The sequence below is a fragment of the Chelonia mydas genome, chromosome 1, assembly GCF_015237465.2.
Source record: "Chelonia mydas isolate rCheMyd1 chromosome 1, rCheMyd1.pri.v2, whole genome shotgun sequence".
Classification (NCBI taxonomy): Eukaryota; Metazoa; Chordata; order Testudines; family Cheloniidae; genus Chelonia; species Chelonia mydas.
The window spans coordinates 42,509,894-42,529,268 of record NC_057849.1 but is presented as its reverse complement, the minus strand read 5'-3'; the positions used below and the strand labels follow the sequence as shown (position 1 = coordinate 42,529,268).

Here is a 19,375-nt window from a genome sequence, read left to right as displayed (position 1 = left end):
GAAGTGAGCTGTAGCCCACGAAAGCTTATGCTCTAATAAATTTGTTAGCCTCTAAGGTGCCACAAGTACTCCTGATCTTTTTTAAGGATAAAATTATGCTACATACCCATCCCAAATTTTTACCCAAGGTACATTCATCATTTCACATTAACGAACCGATACAGCTTCCAACTTTCTTCCCTAATCTGCATGTAGACTCGTTCGAAGCTACGATGCACACCCTGGATGTTAGAAGAGAACTGGCTTTTTACCTGGACAGAACCAAGCCATTTCAGGCTTCTCCAAAACTCTGTGTCCATAGCAGAACGATCCAGAGGTGCATCCATATCCATGCAGAGACTCTCTAAATGGATATCTGGATGCATTCGCCTATGCTACCAATTAAAAAGCACCCAGCCCGCATCAGCGATCGGGGCACACTCAATCAGATCTATATCAATGTCCACAGCGTTCCTAAATAACGTTGCCTTGATAGACATATGCAAGGCTGCCACTTGGGCCTCTGAACACACCTTTGCCAGACATTATGCTATTACGCAAGGCCCTAAAGCGGATACCTGACTTGGCCCAGCAGTACTATCCACAGTTATCTTACCAACTCTGAAGCCCCTAGCATCCTAAGAGGGCACTGCTTTACAGTCACCTGGAGTAGAGCACCCACAGGAACATCTCTCGAAGAAGAAGAGAAGGTTACTCACCTTGTGCAGTACAACATGAGTGTCCCTGTGGGTGCTCCACTACCCACTCTCTTCCCCTCTACTTCGGAGCTTGGTTCAGGCTCTGCGGTAGAGAAGAAACTGAGTCGTCCAGGTTGCAAGCGCAATACTTTAATCGCCAATGGTACTCAAGGCAGGCACCGGGTGTGCGTGATTCATACAGGCACTGCTGTAAAATTCTCCAAGCAAAGGCACAGGGACACACCAACACCTGGAGTGAAGTACTGACAGGGACGCTCATCTCGAAGAACCTCAGTTACTGCACAAGGTGAGTAACCTTCTCATATGCACACTGAACAAGGTTGCATCAGTATTGAAACTCACAAGCCAGGTACTTGATAATAATAGACTTCACATTTATGTGATGCCTTTCATCTGAAGCTCTTAAACTGCTGTTAATTCATAAAAATTCGTTAAGCTTCAAAACACGCAATGTTAGATAGCTAAGAAGTGGTATATCCATTTTACAGGTAGAAAAAACAGATGTGGCTATTTTCACATGGCGAGTCAGTGATGGAGCTGGAAATGAAACACGCAAGTCCTGACTCCATTGCTCTTGTTGTAACATTATGCCATGTATCTCCAGTACCTTCATATATTAAACCACTATGTATGAGATAAATTAGTCTATTTATATTCCAGATATGGAAGGTCTCTTCTTCTGGGAGGTTTCTGGATCTTTTAAACTTATCATTCTTACAGCACTCTTAAAGAGTCAAAGTTACGGTACATCTTGTGACCTAATTTCAAATCCGCCTTGCAGTCTTAGATTCTGGAGGGAGTGGATGCAAGCCAACAGAATATATATTTTTAAGTATCACATAGTATGGGGAGACATAACTTTTGAACACTGACTTGGACTTATTATCCCTTCAGATACTTCTTGGAATGCATTTTTGCATTTTGTTGACCAGGGAGTCTCATGGAATGTTCCAAAGTCTGTGCTGAAAGTTCTATCAATGTGCCCATATGATTCAAATATTATTTGAATAAAGAAACCAACAAAATGTTTCCGTTGATGAAGCACATGAAACCGTGCATAACTGCACATGCGTTTTCTCTTCTGTTGTGGGAGTACATAATTTTATTTGCTTACATTTCCAGACAAAAATATATTACTGTTGAGTTGAGGTTGAGAGTATGTATCAGTAATTTTAGGGTAAAATTCATTCCTGAAATGGTATATTTATTCCAGAAAGAAGCATTATAATTTCAGGAAATTCAGCATTAAGGTTAAATTTAAAATAAATCCAAATGTGTTTAAATATAGAAATGCACAGTTAAGGCACCCTGACATCCATAGCTCTGCCGTGCAAGGGGGGCAGTATGGAAAAAAAGTCATAGACTGTTGTAAGGAAAGCAGATAATGGGGGAGCAAAGTGAGCATGGTCACTTATAAAATGTAGTCTGTTTGCCTTTTCAAATTTTATTTGAATAAATGGAACCTTAAAAACTAAACTGAATCTTATTATGTCACATTAAGCACTATAATAGTAGAGCTGCATTTAGTCTGCTGTTTGTACAGGCATAACAGTAATCAGATAACAATACCTCTGTCATATTTGTCAGTATGAGCATAATTGATACTTGCAGTAAGAATGCTGAATAAACAATCAGCATTGTGCAGTGATAAATTTACTGACACAGTGTGTACTTATATAATTTCTTCTAGTTGTTCTTTAAGATGATTTTTAAAAGAGCTTTTAAAGATGGGTGAAGTCATAAAAATTAGCAGAGAAAATGTCTCTTCTTTTCACTTCTTGTTTTAGTGCTAAAATAGTCTCCCCCCCTCCCCCCCCCCCCCCAAAAAAAAAAAAAGAGGGCAAAATGTCCCAGTAGAGGGATGGAATAATTGTCACTGAAAATGAAAACCTTTATTGAAATGGAGTGGTCCAGTTTTGGTTTGTCACCCTGACTTTTCATTTTAAGCCACACCCATCTGAAGTTAAGTAGTTCCTGTGCTTATCTTGCAACAATTATGAATACTGTGGACTGTACATACATGCAACCTTTTTACTCTCCTGTCCCCATCATTCTGTATTTAGTACAGAAATAAGATTTTAAACAGATAAGTAATGTCAGCTGCTCTAATGTGTTGTCATTCCTTAATATCGTCCTGTTAGTTTTTTCAGTCAGCCTTTTGTGTGTCTCTCACCATTCTCCTCTTTGATAAGACATTCCAAAACACTGTTCCTCCCAAAAGACATTCCAAAACACTGTTCTTCCAACTGCAGAAATGCTATTTCCACACACCTCCTCCAAATACATCCTTCACCACCAAGCAATAGTGACCTCTTGCTGACACTACTTTCTTTTGGGGGAAGTTTCAGTATTCTCTGATACTAGGTGCCACATTTCAGAAGTCTAAATTTTCTAGGCTCTGATTTCAAAATCTAACCTTTTAGGTAGAGATATGCTTGTGCAAGTCTGACTACTGGTTAAACATGCACAAAGCTCTTCCCTTCTAAAGCACGTGAATGCACGTGTCAGTGCTAAGCTCGCCATATTTAATCATTTCCATTGACTCCTTGGTAAAATCTCCTTCTTAATGCATTGTATAATATGACACATTCTTTCACTTGTTCACTTTCTTCATTGCATTGTTGTAGTGTTGCTTCTCAGATGTTTCCGAGAAACAATTCCTGGTGCAAGTGCTGGAGGAACCAACTAGGGGCAGAGCTCTTCTTGACCTGCTGCTCACAAACCGGGAAGAATTAGTAGGGGAAGCAAAAGTGGATGGGAACCTGGGAGGCAGTGACCATGAGATAGTCGAGTTCAGGATCCTGACACAAGGAAGAAAGGAGAGCAGCAGAATACAGACCCTGGACTTCAGAAAAGCAGACTTTGACTCCCTCAGGGAACTGATGGGCAAGATCCCCTGGGAGAATAACATGAGGGGGAAAGGAGTCCAGGAGAGCTGGCTGTATTTTAAAGAATCCTTATTGAGGTTACAGGGACAAACCATCCCAATGTATAGAAAGAACAGTAAATATGGCAGGCCACCAGCTTGGCTTAACAGTGAAATCCTTGCTGAACTTAACTACAAAATAGAAGCTTACAAGAAGTGGAAGATTGGACAAATGACCAGGGAAGAGTATAAAAATATTGCTCAGGCAAGCAGGAGTGAAATCAGGAAGGCCAAATCACACCTGGAGTTGCAGCTAGCAAGAGATGTTAAGAGTAGCAAGAAGGGTTTCTTCGGGTATGTTAGCAACAAGAAGAAAGTTAAGGAAAGTGTGGGCCCCTTATTGAATGAGGGAGGCAACCTAGTGACAGAGGATGTGGGAAAAGCTAATGTACGCAATGCTTTTTTTGCCTCTGTCTTCACGAGCAAGGTCAGCTCCCAGACTACTGCACTGGGCAGCACAGCATGGGGAGGAGGTGACCAGCCCTCTGTGGAGAAAGAAGTGGTTCGGGACTATTTAGAAAAGCTGGACGAGCACAAGTCCATGGGGCCGGATGCGCTGCATCTGAGGGTGCTGAAGGAGTTCGTGGATGTGATTGCAGAGCCATTGGCCATTATCTTTGAAAACTCATGGCGATCGGGGGAGGTCCTGGACGACTGGAAAAAGGCTAATGTAGTGCCCATCTTTAAAAAAGAGAAAAAGGAGGATCCTGGGAACTACAGGCCAGTCAGCCTCACCTCCGTCCCTGGAAAAATCATGGAGCAGGTCCTCAAGGAATCAATTCTGAAGCACTTGGAGGAGAGGAAAGTGATCGGGAACAGTCAGCATGGATTCACCAAGGGCAAGTCATGCCTGACTAATCTAATTGCCTTCCTTGACGAGATAACTGGCTCTGTGGATGAGGGGAAAGCAGTAGACGTGTTATTCCTTGATTTTAGCAAAGCTTTTTGACACGGTCTCCCACAGTATTCATGCCAGCAAGTTAAAGAAGTATGGGCTGGATGAATGGACTGTAAGGTGGATAGAAAGCTGTCTAGATTGTCGGGCTCAACGCGTGGTGATCAATGGCTCCATGTCTAGTTGGCAGCCAGTATCAAGTGGAGTGCCCCAAGGGTCGGTCCTGGGTCTGGTTTTGTTCAATATCTTCACTAATGATCTGGAGGATGGTGTGGATTGCACCCTCAGCAAGTTTGCACTAAAACTGGGAGGAGAGGTAGATACACTGGAGGGTAGGGATAGGATACAGAGGGACCTAGACAAATTAGAGGATTGGGCCAAAAGAAATCTGATGAGGTTCAACAAGGACAAGTGCAGAGTCCTGCACTTAGGACGGAAGAATCCCATGCACCGCTACAGACAAGGAAGCGAATGGCTCGGCAGCAGTTCTGCAGAAAAGGACCTAGGGGTTACAGTGGACGAGAAGCTGGATATGAGTCAACAGTGTGCCCTTGTTGCCAAGAAGGCCAATGGCATTTTGGGATGTATAAGTAGGGGCATTTCCAGCAGATCGAGGGACATGATCGTTCCCCTCTATTCGACATCGGTGAGACCTCAACCGGAGTACTGTGTCCACACTACAAGAAGGATGTGAAAAAATTGGAAAAAGTCCAGCCAAGGGCAACAAAAATGATTAGTGGACTGGAACACATAACTTATGAGAAGAGGCTGAGGGAACTGGGATTGTTTAGTCTGTGGAAGAGAAGAATGAGGGGGGATTTGATAGCTGCTTTCAACTACCTGAAAGGGGGTTCCAAAGAGGATGGATCTAGACCATGGGTCGGCAACCTATGACACGCGTGCCGATTTTTAATGGCACGCTGCTGCCTGCCAGGTCCCAGCTGATGGCGCCGCTCAGCCCACTGCCGAACCCAGGCCGGCTGCAGGCTGAGCTGGGCCAGGACCCTGGCAGGCAGCACCGTGCCATTAAAAATCCTGCTCCCCCCCCGCCGCCCGCGGGGGCAGGGTGAAGAAGCTTGGTCTTACCAGCTGCTGCTGCAGGGCAGGCAAGGTCCCCCCTCCCCTGCCTCTTCCCCCAGTGTGCTGGGTTCCTGCCCCTCCTCCTCCTCCCTCCCTGCCGCCGATCAGCTGATGGCCCTTGCCAGGGATGGGGAGCAGAGCCGGAGCTCGCTTGCTGCTCCGGGGGGACGTGGAGAAGAGGTGAGGATGGGGTCTTGGGAAAAGGGGGGTGGAATCACGGCATATCCCCTCCAGCCCCCTGCTGTGAGCCGCTCTGGGCAGGGAGCACTCCCAGGACACTACCCTACACCCATACCCCCAGCCCTCTGCCCTGACCCCCACGACCCCAGCCCTGTCTCCAGCACCTCCCATACACACCCAGCCTCCTGCCCTGACCTCTGTACCCCCCCACAACCCCTGCCCTCGCTCCTGCACCCCCCCACACCCCATGCCCTGACTCTTGCACCCCCCACATTCCCACCCCCACCCTGAGCACCAAACGGGAGCTCCTGCACTCTCCCCCTCCCCCCACCTGCAACCCTTGCACCAAATGGGAGCTGCCCTGGTAAGCACTCCACACCCAATCCTCCTGCCCCAACCCTGAGCCCCCTCCCTCATTCTAGCTCCTGGCCAGACCCTACACCCCAACCCCCAGCCTGATCCTTCACCCCCAGCTCTGGGCTGAGTGCACTCCCACCCTCAGCTCAGTGCAGAGAGAGAGGAAGAGAATGGGCTAGAACCAGGGAGAAGGTAGGTACCCACTCTGTGTGGGTAGGGCCGGGATCCCAGACCGGCAGCAGGCTGAGCGGGGCCGGCAGCCGGGACCCTGGCTGGCAGGCGCCGGCGGACGGAACCCCAGAGCAGCAGCGGGCTGAGTGGCAGCGGGCTGAGCTGCTCAGCCCACTGCTGGTCTGGGGTCCCGGCTGCTGGCCCTGCTCAGCCCACTGCTGGTCTGGGGTCCCGGCTGCCGGCCCTGCTCAGCCCACTGCTGGTCTGGGGTCCCGGCTGCCGGCCCCGCTCAGCCCGCCGCCGGTCTGGGGTTCTGGCTGCCGGCCCCTTGCCAGCTAGGGCCCCGCTCAGTCTGCTGCCGGCCTAAGTGAATGGAACCCCAGGCTGCCGCAGGCTGAGCAGGCCAGCGGCATAAGATCAGCATGTTAATTTAATTTTAGATGAAACTTCTTAAACATTTTGAAAACCTTGTTTACTTTACATACGACAATAGTTTAGTTATATAATATATAGACTTATAGAGAGAGACTTTCTAAAAAACGTTAAAATGTATTACTGGCAGGCGAAACCTTAAATTAAAGTAAATAAATGAAGACTCAGCACACCACTTCTGAAAGGTTGCCGACCCCTGATCTAGACTGTTCTCAGTGGTAGCAGATGACAGAACGAGGAGTAATGGTCTCAAGTTGCAGTGGGGGAGGTTTAAGGTTGGATATTAGGAAAAACTTTTTCACTAGGAGGGTGGTGAAGCACTGGAATGGGTTACCTAGGGAGGTGGTGGAATCTCCTTCCTTGGAAGTTTTTAAGGTCAGGCTTGACAAAGCCCTGGCTGGGATGATTTAGTTGGGGACTGGTTCTGCTTTGAGCAGGAGGTTGGACTAGGTGACCACCTGAGGTCCCTTCCAACCCTGATTTTCTATGATTCTATGTTATCTTCTCATTTTTATTTTTTAAATGTTTAGATATAGCCCTAGCTTCCATCTTTCTCTCACTTGATCCCTCAGATTCACTGATAAGGAGGATGCAGGACTCGATCCAACTTCCAGTGAAATCAGTGGAGAGACTCCTTTTGGACTGGGCCTTTAATTAAGGACCTGAGATTTATACATCTGTTCGCTTGAATTTGACTCCCACCATCAATAGCAACATGCATTATTATTTTAAAAGATGCAGTTTCACCATGAAGTCCTTTCAAATCTTCTCATGATGTTAACTCTATTGCATGCCCAGTTATTTACTAGGTACAAATATGTGCTGTAGGAACCACAAATAGAAAATAACTTCAGCTATGTTTTGTTCAAGAGGCCATAATTTGGTATTTAAAGAAAAAATACAGTTATGACATAAAATCCATTCGTCCATCTCTGCCAAGTGTCAGTGTAGACGTGATTGATCCCCGCTTTCCTTTGTATCACGAAATCCCACTGTGCAGCACTTCAGAATAAATGGGTAGGATGGCGCTCAGGGGCGACATAGTGTAGTGGGTTGATCACACGATTGGAAGCCACACCTGACTCTTTGTCTAATTTACCATCTTCTAATCTTGAGAGAGAGCCCAAAGGGGAGTTCAGAATCTAACTGTTCTTTATGTCTTTGAAAATCTGCCCCCTAGAGACTGATTTTAAAAAGTGCACTTGCAAGATAGATGTGAAGTTGTATTCCTAAACCATTCATACAATGACTGTATTGTAGGCAGGTACATAATTATTCACTTCTGTGCCCAAATACCCAATATATATGTGCAAAGTAATCACAGATGCAAATTAGGCATGCGGTTGCTCCTGTGCAATTTTGCAAATCAGGCCCTTATTATCTCTCTTTCTCCATGTGTAAAATTGTCCTCACCTCTTGGAGGTATTGCAGAGATTTTAGATAATGTTTGTCCATCTTTTTTAATGTACAAGGAGTTTATAAAAATGCTAGTGCTGTTATAATATCCGTTATGAACAGCAGTAGACATTGGCCCAAACTAAACAAGGCCAAAACAATTACGGTGTTTCAGAGGGACAGAGACCACAGGGTTTTTTTTATAATTTTCCCAATTACAGGTGATTGAAGGTTATGGTTAACCATCCCCAGAAAGGGTGTGGTTAACCACAGTGCTGTAATGTGGAAGAGAACTTCAAAGCAGAGGAGAGCAACACAGCTGCCCTAGGCTTGGGAGAGACTGATCTGAAATGGGAGTTGAGCCGAACTTACGAAACATAGTCACAACTTAAAAATCTGCAACCGTCAGTCTTTGTGGATATCTCACTAAATAATTGGTTTCAGAGTAACAGCCATGTTAGTCTGTATTCGCAAAAAGAAAAGGAGTACTTGTGGCACCTTAGAGACTAACCAATTTATTGGAGCATAAGCTTTCGTGAGCTACAGCTCACTTCATTGGATGCATACTGTGGAAAGTATAGAAGATCTTTTTATACACACAGAGCATGAAAAAATGGGTGTTTACCACTACAAAAGGGTGGGGGGAGAGAAAACCTTTTGTAGTGGTAAACACCTATTTTTTCATGCTTTGTGTGTATAAAAAGATCTTCTATACTTTCCACAGTATGCATCCGATGAAGTGAGCTGTAGCTTACGAAAGCTTATGCTCAAATAAATTGGTTAGTCTCTAAGGTGCCACAAGTACTCCTTTTCTTTTCACTAAATAATTGAAACTGGAGTGTTCTGTGTGTACATATTATAATACAGATATTCATGGAGTTTAAAGCCAAAAGGGACTGTTATGATCTTGTAGTCTGTCCTCCTCCATGGAGTCATAGGTTCAAACACTGCAGTAGCATTATTCTAAATTACAGTGTTTTGGATCTTTACAATAGAATCTGTAGTACTTTATATAATCAGGGCTTGCTCTTTTTGCATTGGTAGAATTTATTCTGTGGATATTCCTGATTCTGCCTCCTCTGGTACCTTAAAAGCAGCTGTTGTCACAGGGCTGAGTGCTGTTGAAAGAACAACAATCATGCAATACATCATTGCAGTGATAAATGAGAGAAGTCCATTTGCATTTTCAAATGATGCAACTACTATGTAGAGGGCCAATTAAAATTACATTGTGTGTCTGATTCCAGAATCTTGAAGATGGGTATTTAAAATAATTTATTTGGAACAAAATCTGGTACTTTTCTTGCCTTTGTTTATGGTCCTTTTAACCAATTTTGAATCTACGTTAATATCCTTATGTAAGCCAATTTGAAATAATTCATAATGATTTTTAAAATAAGGTATTTTAGACTATTTAGCTGTATAAACTTCCAACTGTATTATAGTGTTCCCTTTAATCACACATTTTATAATTTCCATAGTGTAGAGTTTTTACTGTGTTGCTATTGTACTAAGGTAAGAAATTAGATTTTACTTGAAGGTAATTCCTAGGATTGATCTTCATTCCTTTTTTTGAAAAGCAACCAGTACTGTATTTTTCTTTTTTCTTTGCATACCTGGTTGTCAGTTTTTCAAGGAGAATTGTCAGTGGTCTATAAGTTTGTTAGCTAATACTTTTGACACCCTGGATGTATGTCATCTGGACAGGCAGATTTTGTTTGTAATGAATTTTTAAAGTATTTTCTTACATACTCTTTGTCCATAGTTATTTTTATGGTATCAGAAAAATCAGTGTGTCCTGTTAACATGCTCCTGATCACCCTTTCCCATGGGAAATCCGGCAGGAAAGGGGTGCAGGGTACTGGGGAAATGGTTCTGTTAGAGGGACAGGCCATAGGGATTTTGGTGGCTTGTCTGCCCCTGTTCCCCTCACACAGCTAAGCTTGCAATGGAGCCGTGCTTCCAGGCTTGCCAGTTGACAGCTGCCCCTTGAGGCCTCCTTAGAGGGGTATTCCCACTGCAAAGTTGTTCGGGCGGGGAGGGGGTCTCCATGGCTGCTAGTGTGGCAATATACATGTCCTCTAGCCAGACCAACTCACTTGGGAGGAGACCCACACACAGTGTGAATCCCTTCTGTGCACAGAGCAGGTATCTCTGGGATAGAGTCAGACATCTTGCTGTTTGCAGGTCTTCATTCAAGATGGAGTTTGTTTTTCCATCCACTATAACTGATTTCCACAAACAAGTATGTCTTTCTCTAAGCCGCACCCACATACTGTACTGCAAAAGTCGCTCAGTTGTCTTTATGAACTAAAGATACAAACCACACCTTATTGTGCTAAAGGGAAAAGTGATGAGTGTGTCAGGTTGTTAAAAGTAACCATTTTTCCACTCCCTTTGATATTGAAAATATCTGAATAGAAGTGTTGTTTGACTGCATTTTAATTCTGTCTGCAGTGTGAACCTTTTATTTTTCACTTAGTTCTTGATATTAATCAACTGTGTCATGGCAGTTCATGTTGACACTTGCAGTATACACTTAAAGCTAATTAAAATCAGGATGCTGTGAGATCCTAACTAGGAAAGTCTTTTAGTAACTATCCAGAATTGCCTGGAGACTTTCTTTCTTTCTTCTTGCTTTTTGAACTATTGTATTTAGCATTTACTTAAAATACAAGAAACATCTATTCAAGCCAGTTGGTTCCAGTCAGGTTTTATGAAAAGATGCACTGAAAGATTTTGTTTTTCATAAATGCTGCAGTTATTATTCCCACTGAAACCAAATGGTCTAAGGATGTGAAAGAATGTAAGAGGATGTGCACTATTTGTGCCTATAGTAAAGGGTTGAGAAAGGTTATATTTACACTGGCAGTTTTGTTAGTAAGAATGTGAATCACTTCAAAGAACCACAGAGTTTATATTTTAAACTAACTGGCTCTGAATTAGCTGGTTTTGATGTTTTCCAATACAAGTAATGTAATTTCCGTTTAAAGTGTTTAAAATATTAATAATAAACTCACAATAGTACACAATGCATTTTTATTACAACAAAACAGCTGAAAATAATTTAGACAGTATATTCTGATGCTTTATAGAAAACATGTTTTTTCCTTTAAAAAGTGCACTGTTGCAAATCCTTTTTGAATTGACTGTTTAAAATCTATATTCCACTGCACACAGGGAAACTTTCTGATTTGAATCAATAGAATCTTCTTGGTTAATCAGATTAAAGCAAGGCAATTAATTGAGATGACATGATTTCTTCTCCCCCTCACCCCCACTCCCCAGCAAAGAGTCTGCAAAATTTGCAAGTTAAATTTTATATTCAGGAACAATACTATAGTGTCTTTATATAGGCTAGACATTTCCAAATTTGTGTAAAATAGGAACATAATTCTTGTATTATATAAATTAAACAAGCTTAGACCGGGTGTGACGCATTTAACATGCCAGTAAGAAATGGTCCCCACCTTCAAGAAAGCTTGATACATGTTTTGCAGGATTGAGCCTTAAATTTGGACATAATAGGACAAGTGAATACAAGAGAAATGAGATAGGGAGAGGAGAAGGTGTGACAAGATTTATAGCCAGAAGGTTGTGTGACATGCTTTAGTTATGCATGTATCTTAATGATTTTTTTGTGGGGAGGGGGCGGTTAATACCATGAGGGGTATTAGAGAATGTGGAAGAGAAATGGAGTTTTCCAAGGGATAAAATGTAAATGGATTTGTGGTTTGATTTTGCATAGTGACAGTTTGATCATCTGGCATTTCTAAATCAGAGTAGGAAGGATAGTCTAGTGGGTATGGTGCTGACTTGAGAATGAACAGATCTGTGACCAGTTCCCTGCTCAGCCCCAGATTTCCTGTGTGACCAAAGTAATTTACCCTATCCTGTGCCTCGTTTCCCTATCTGTAAAATGGGGATAATACTTCCTGGCTCACAGTGGTGTTGAGAGGATTGTGAGGCTTTCAGATACTATGGTGATGAGGGCCAGAAAGCTAGCTAGGAAGTAGATTGATTAAATATTCCCATGTAGAATGGTTGCATGCTTCTTGGTGAAAAATCGTAATAGCTGCATTGGAGTAGTTCAGTATGACACAGACAAATTAGTTCAGGTAAACATTGTCAAGGCTTTCATGTTGGTGCGATTCTCACCGAGAGTTTCTTGTGCTCCTTTCCATAGGTATGCTTCAGAAGTCTCCTTCTGTTGAAGACTTTGTGGGCGCCCTTGTTTCAGATTTGGATCAGGACTTTGAAACGTTCTTCATGGACTCAGAATAACATGGAACTGAACTGATTGTTTTTATAGAGGACTATACCAGTCTTAACAATGATGGACATAGTACTGCCGTGGCTATTTGTTTCTGCTTCTCAATGAACAGTTGTGAAACAACAAATAAAAATTATTATTTGTAGAATCTTTAAATAAATAATGTGTTTTAATGGATTGTGTGGTTTTATTTAAGAAGATGATGGGCTAAGGTTTCAAGTGGATTTGCAGAAGACTGTGTTGGGAAAATGCTCTTTGACATGTACTTTATGAGTGTGTGGCTATCTGGAAATCCAACCCTTCACCAAGATGGGTGGTAGGAATGAGACCTCTTTCAGTACACAGTTATTGAATTCAGGATTAGCACAAAACTGTCATGACTCAGGGTTGTTTGCATGGTTCCTTCTCACCTGCCCACACCAGTACTGGTCAAGTTTTTTCACCCTATTCTTTATAGAAGACTATGGGATGTTCTGCATCAGAGGAAGGGAGAGAAATAGCCTGATTTGCTGTGCAGAGAAGAGAAACTGGGGAGAAGTGGGGATGCGAGCCTGTATGGGGAATGGAATGAGAGATGGGAAGCATATAGCGAAATAAAGAGGTGGGTGGAGGAAATGCTAAGGATGTGGAGGGAAGAAAATTTTGGGGGGAGAGAAAAAAAAAGCATGGAGAGAGAGCGTGGGTTTCCTAAATTATTTCAAAATGGAGGAGTGGCATAGAGAGAGCAAGCAAAATTCAGAAAACAAAGACTGAGTTACGGACTAAAAGTATGTATCCAGGAAGAGAAGTGGAATGAAGAACTAAGGGGACAAACATCAGAATGGAATTCAGCTGCATGACAGGGAGAAAGAAAAGACAAACTTAGAAAACAAAGGACTTGCAGGAGGAAATAGAAAAGGGAAGAGATGACAGAGTGAGAGTTGAGTAAGGTAGCAGGTGTTTAACAGATTAAAAAAAAATATGGAGAGAAAGTGGAAGAAGAGGGGAAAAAAAGCTGTTAATTTATTTTTCATTTATGGGACAAACAGTAATTGTCGTATTTGATATAGCTTGTGAAATAAGTCACAATTTTACATGCATTGAAAAATGGTGTCACATCTTGGACATTTTCCTTCCCACTTTGACACTCATTGGATGCTTGTGATGTTGAGGTACAGTAGAACCTCAGCATTCCGAACGCTTCAGGAATGGAGGTTGTTCGTAACTCTGAAATTTTCATAACACTGAATAAAACTTTATGATAGGTCTTTCAAAAGTTTACAACTGAATATTGACTTACTAGCACTTTGAAACTTTACTATGCAGAAGAAAAATGCTGCTTTCCCTTTATTTTTTAGTAGTTTACATTTAACGTATTATACTGTTTTTTTTGTTTGTTTTTTTGTGTCTCTGCTGCTCCCTGATTGTGTACTTCCGCTTCCAAGTGAGGTGTGTGGTTGACTGTCCAGTTCGTAACTCTGAGGTTCTACTGTATGTGTTCAAGGCATTTACTGGTGCTTAAATTGTTAGTACAGCAATCCTATTCCTAAGTGATATTTAACTGTTTTAAACCATATGTATTTTTAAATAAATATGGAATTTCTTTGCTGACATAGCAATATTGGGTACATTTTCAACAGTGGTCAACAAGTTAACTCCTGTGAGTGTAGTCTGTTTCATAGCTAATGTATTACATTCTGTTCTTAGTTTATCCCTAAAGAGGAAGTGCGTGCCACACTTTTAAATTTACCATACTGTAGTTAAACATTTTTTATAAAGTAAATGAGAAAAAAAGCATTATTAGGAAGATGCCAACACCACCCACCCACACATTATGAAGACTCAGACTTCTCAAAAGATACCATAATAAGCATTGGCATTTTTGTATTAATTTAGATGGAATATATGGGCCAAAAGTGTTAACATAACCAGTCACTTTACAATGCTAACCAGTGTTAAACAAGGTTCAGTATGCAGAGATCTCAGCCCGCTTAGTACCATGGCAAACACACCATTAAAAATCCTTTTAACCTTTTATTGAAGAAACAGAAAAGAAGGAAAAGTAGTTAAAGCATTTGAAATGTACAGTGTTCTTGTTTTAAGAAGATATCTTGTTCCCTTTCCCTGTAGCTGGAGAGAGTTTTAGAAAGAAAAAAAACTGTTTATGACAGACAGCCTTTTAGATGATATCAAAGATGGTAATAACTGTCAGCCCACCTAGTGTTTAGTATTCAGCTGGTGCTGGTATGGGTGGCAATGTCATCTGGATCTGACCCTCTCTGGTCTGGTCTGGTCGCCTCTCAGGATCAGGATGATGAAGGCCTGGGATCCCAAGAGACTGGGGGGGGTGGCAACCACTCGCACTAGTAGCGTCCGTCTGTTCTTCTTTCTGTTCCTTTTTATTCCTTTGCACCTTTCCCCACAAAATCTTTCTTTTAAGGGCCCGGAAAGGGCGTGATGGGTGAAATAGCTCATCCCTTCCTTTTTGTGTTGACCGATTAGGCCTTATATCTGACGTACTAATTCTGTCTCCTTAACTTCTAGCTCCATAGCTCCTTTTTACACAAGCATAATTTCAACACAGTCCTTGAATTATATCAACGTGGCCTTTTTATTTAGACTAATTCACTTATTCTGTCTCCCTTTCGTACCTTTTTCCATCAACATTTGTTTTTATAGGTTATTGTACCATTTAATGAACGTTTGCATACTTTTTACAATTGAGCTCACAATTTGGGTAAATTTGTAGGCCCAGTTGTCACAACAGTATAACAACACTTTATGGAATATTTCAAGGACCTCTGGATGCTGATTTGAATGATGAGATTGGAGTAATTAATATTATTTTACATATTTTCTCCAGAGGATCAAGCTACCGGTGTCTATCCAGGTCAACATATTTGAATAACTGATTATGATAGAGGGAGGGTTTGTACAGCACAACGGGATCCTGATCTTGGATGGGGCCAATGTTCCCTCTAAATAGCACACATGTGTGGCCACACAACATTCTTGCATACACCACACATAGCACAAACAATGCTGCCCATTTAGTCCACAGATTGTCATGGTCTGTAGAAGGCCCATGTACTGTCACTGTTGGGGTTTGGACCCCGCTCAGACAGAGAGCGAGAGGTGGAGGCTGAGGGGGCCCTGAAGTTGGGAGGGTGAGGGGAGAGTACGGAGCCACCCACACCAGTGCTGTCCATTGGGAGCAGCCACGCTAGAGGAAGATGCAGGGGCTTGTGACCACAGCTTGAGGCTGACAAACAGTCTCCGCTTTCCCAGGCAGGTTGAACTCCACAGCCAGGCCCTCCTCCAGTGGCCCTGCCCTTAGAATTATGGCTGATTACCTTGAGTTTCTCATTCTGCAAGGAGGCTGTTTTTTCACAACAGAGTAGACCTGAATTAGTTTTCACTCAAATTCTTAGCTTTTGGGATTGTGGCTGACTGTGAGGTCAGATTCAGGAGAGCTAATGGGGAAATAAATAAAACTAATAATCAATTCCAGCTTTGGATTTTTGCAAAAAAACAATTTGTCAACTCCACTGATTTTTATTTTGTGAATGTATTTGGGAAATAAAACAGTAGACATGATCAAGTCTCTTGAGAATGCATTGTATAGCCACTGTGCTGCTTATTATAGAAGAGGAAATATGATTCTAAATGAAAATTTCTCCCTCTTTTATATGGTGTTTCCAAAAATGTTTCCAGCTGTTCAAATGACTGATGCATTTTCCCTTTTTTTTCTTTGAGGAACTTTTATTTTCCAACAAATACACATTTTTTCAGTAATCTGAGATCTCTCTTGTGACCAGCAGTGTAACTCCCCTTAAACAACAAAACCACTTTTTCCAAATTTTACCACTGGGGCTTCCAAACTAGCTACCCAAAAATTGGGTTTTTTTGTTAATATGGTATCTTGGAGTCATATTTTAATCTCAAATTGTGCTGCATTCTTGATTTAGCTGCTATAAAATTATAAGCCTTTCAGGAGAGGGATCATATTTTTCTGCTGTGTGCACAGCATCTAACACAGTGAGGCCCCAGCTGGGCTTCTCCCCAGCCCCAAAAGATCGACTGCCATGCCCACAGTCTCTTTTAGGCAGTTTTATTGTCTCAAACTTAAGCAAAACAATAAAAAACAGTTATTCAGCTCACGCTGAGCCATTGCTCCCAGGGGATTTTTTTCCCTTTAACCTCGCAGGTTCTCATTGCCTCCCCTCCCAGGGAACTCTGGGCAGTGCGGCTGCTGCTCCTGCTTCCTAGCTCTGACTCGCAAGGTCTCTCCTATCCTCTCGGTCCAGGTGTCATCTTTTAAAGCTCATTTGGGTCAGCTGATGTGGCCAGTGATGAGCTGCCAAAATCTTAACAACGGGTTCCCTCCTCACCCCACGAGGGGGTCATGGCCCCCCCGCCCCCCCCCCCCGGGACTCCTGCCCCATCCAACCTGCCGCGTTCCTTGATGACGCCCCCAGGACCCCTGCCCCATCCATCCCCCTCCCCTGTCTGCCCCCAGAACCGGGCAGGAGGGTCTCGTGGGCCACCATAGTGGGTGCCCACCCCACCCCTAAGAGCCAGAGGGACCTGCTGGGGGGTGAAGTGGGGAGTCCCAGCGGTGCTTACCTTGGGCGGCTCCCGGGAAGCATCTGGCAGGTCCCTCTGGCTCTTAGGGGCAGGGGAGCGTAGCTAGGGGGAGCAGGGGGAGCAGCTGCTCCCCCCACTGATCATGTCAAAAGTGGTGCCTTAGGCACTGACTCCCTGGGTGCTCCGGGACTGGAGCCCCCCTCGGGGAAAATTTGGTGGGTGCAGAGCACCCACTGGCAGCTTTCCGCCCTGCCCCTGGTCCCAGCTCACCTCCGTTCCGCCTCCTCCCCTGAAGGCGCTGCCCCACCCTGCTTCTCCGCCCCCTCCCGCCCCGGCTCCCAGCGAATCAGCTGTTCGGCGGGAAGCCGTGGGGGAGGGCTGAGAAGCAGGCGGCGGCTTCCCGCTCAGGCCCAGGGAGGGGGAGGTGAGCTGGGGTGGGGAGCGGTTCCCCTGCGCGCGCTCCCCCCCCCCCGGGTTACCTGCTGTGGTGCGGGCAGCCCTCCTTGCCCCCCCCGCCCCCCGCGCCCTGCCCCAGCTCACCTCCGCCTCCCTGGGCCTGAGCGGGAAGCCCCCGCCTGCATCTCAGCCCGTCCCGGCTTCCTCCGTGCCAACAGCTGATTTGCGGGGAGCCTGGGGGGGAGAGGCTGAGACGCAGGCGGCGGCTTCCCGCTCAGGCTCAGGGAGGCGGAGGTGAGCTGAGGTGGGGAGCGGTTCCCCTGTACACGCCTCCCGCCCCCCCGGGTTACTTGCTGCGGCACAGGTAGCCCCCCCTGCCGCCCCGCCCCAGCTCACTTCTGCCTCCCTGGGCCTGAGCAGGAAGCCGCAGCCTGCGTCTCAGCCCACCCCACCCCCGGCTTCCCGCCGAACAGCTGATTTGCGGGAAGCCGGGGGGGGGGGGTCGTGGAGAAGCAGGGCGGGGCGGTGCGTTCAGCGGAGGAGGCGGAGTGGAGGTGAGCTGGGGCCAGGGGCAGGGCGGGGAGCTGCCGGTGGGTGCTCTGCACCCACCAAATTTTCCCCATGGGGGCTCCAGGGCTGGAGCAACCATGGAGTCAGCACCTAAGGTGCCAATTTGGGCCGGTTAAATTTAGAAGCCCTTTTAGAACCGGTTCTCCCTCGCGGAACAACCGGTTCTAAAAGGGCTTCTAAATTTAACAACCGGTTCTAGCAAGCCGGTGCGAACCGGCTCCAGCTCACCACTGGATGGGGCACAGGTGCACTGGCTCTGCTGCCACTGAAAGCAAGAACCGGTATCAATAGGTGAATTTGCCACAGGTCAGTTAGATTTTTAAGCTGAAATCTAATGATCTAAGGTTGCCGATATATAATAGAATCCACTAGGATAGCCTCTTTTTGTTCTTCGAGTGATGGTCCAGTGGGTATTCCACTACTCCGCCTCTGTGAGCGACAGCACCAGCAGTGCCTCTCCTGCCTCAGCGAGGCACCCATCACAGTTCGCTGCTCCATCGGCAAGTCCTTCCCGCCCCACACCTGGGAAGCTCAAGAGCTCCGCCTCTGTAAATACTTTGATGGAGGAAGCCATGAGACAGGGCACGGACTGTGAAATCTGGTCTTCTGTGTACTTTTACCCTACTATACAGATTTAATGGGGGAGCCCAGCATTTCTCAAATGGGGTCCTGACCCAAAAGAGTCGGGGGGAGGAGGTTTGCAAGTTTATTGTAGGGGGGGTTGCAATATTGCCACCTTTACTTCTGCACTGCCTTCAGAGCTGGGTGGCCAGAGAGTGGCAGCGGGTGGCCAGGTGTCCAGCTCTGAAGGCAGCACCCTGCCAGCAGCAGCGCAGGAGAAAAGGTGGCAATACCAGACCATGTAAAATACAATCAAGGACCTTCCCTTTGATGAGAACAAGCTGTTACACGAAGAGACGGACTAACCCCTCCACTCACTGAAGGGCTCCAGAGTCACACTATGGTCCCGGTCCTGAGATGCAGGCAGCAGAGGTAACTATTCTGCCCATCCAGCCTACTGTCAACATCAGCAGGAGCCCCCATGTCAGCGGCACTGATCTCAACGGCCATGCTTCCCTGCCTCTGTCACAACCACCTCCTCAAACCTCTCCCTTGGCTGCAAGCACAAGAAGACACACTACACACATGTGGGTCAACAGACATCGCTAAGAAACACTTCTGGACTCAGATGCATTGTGCTCATGAGCACCTACTTGTGGAATACAGATAGGGACCACACATCTTGAAGAACCTCCATTTACAGGTAAGTAACCTCCTCTTACTGAGTTCAGGGAGCATTAGCTTATTAGTTTTAATGCTGGGTTCATTTTAGTTCAACTTTTCGCTTGAACAGTATTTCTCAAATCAGGACACTTGCTTACTCTTAACCAACCAATAATTTATTAATTCACCCAGAACCACAACTGTATAATCAA

General features: G+C 44.8%; 1 protein-coding gene across 3 annotated transcripts in view; it reads left to right on the top strand.

Moving 5' to 3' along the window:
• The window catches only part of LOC102932805 (mitochondrial intermediate peptidase), a 135,720-nt gene extending 123,136 nt beyond the window's left edge, over nucleotides 1-12,584 (top strand). For all 3 annotated transcript variants that reach the window (XM_037891199.2, XM_043530842.1, XM_037891220.1), the window contains exon 19: nucleotides 12,321-12,584. In XM_037891199.2, the coding sequence (XP_037747127.1) occupies nucleotides 12,321-12,418 (98 nt within the window). In that variant the 3' untranslated portion in view covers nucleotides 12,419-12,584. The remainder of the gene's footprint in view (nucleotides 1-12,320) is intronic.
• Nucleotides 12,585-19,375: the final 6,791 nt, after the last annotated feature.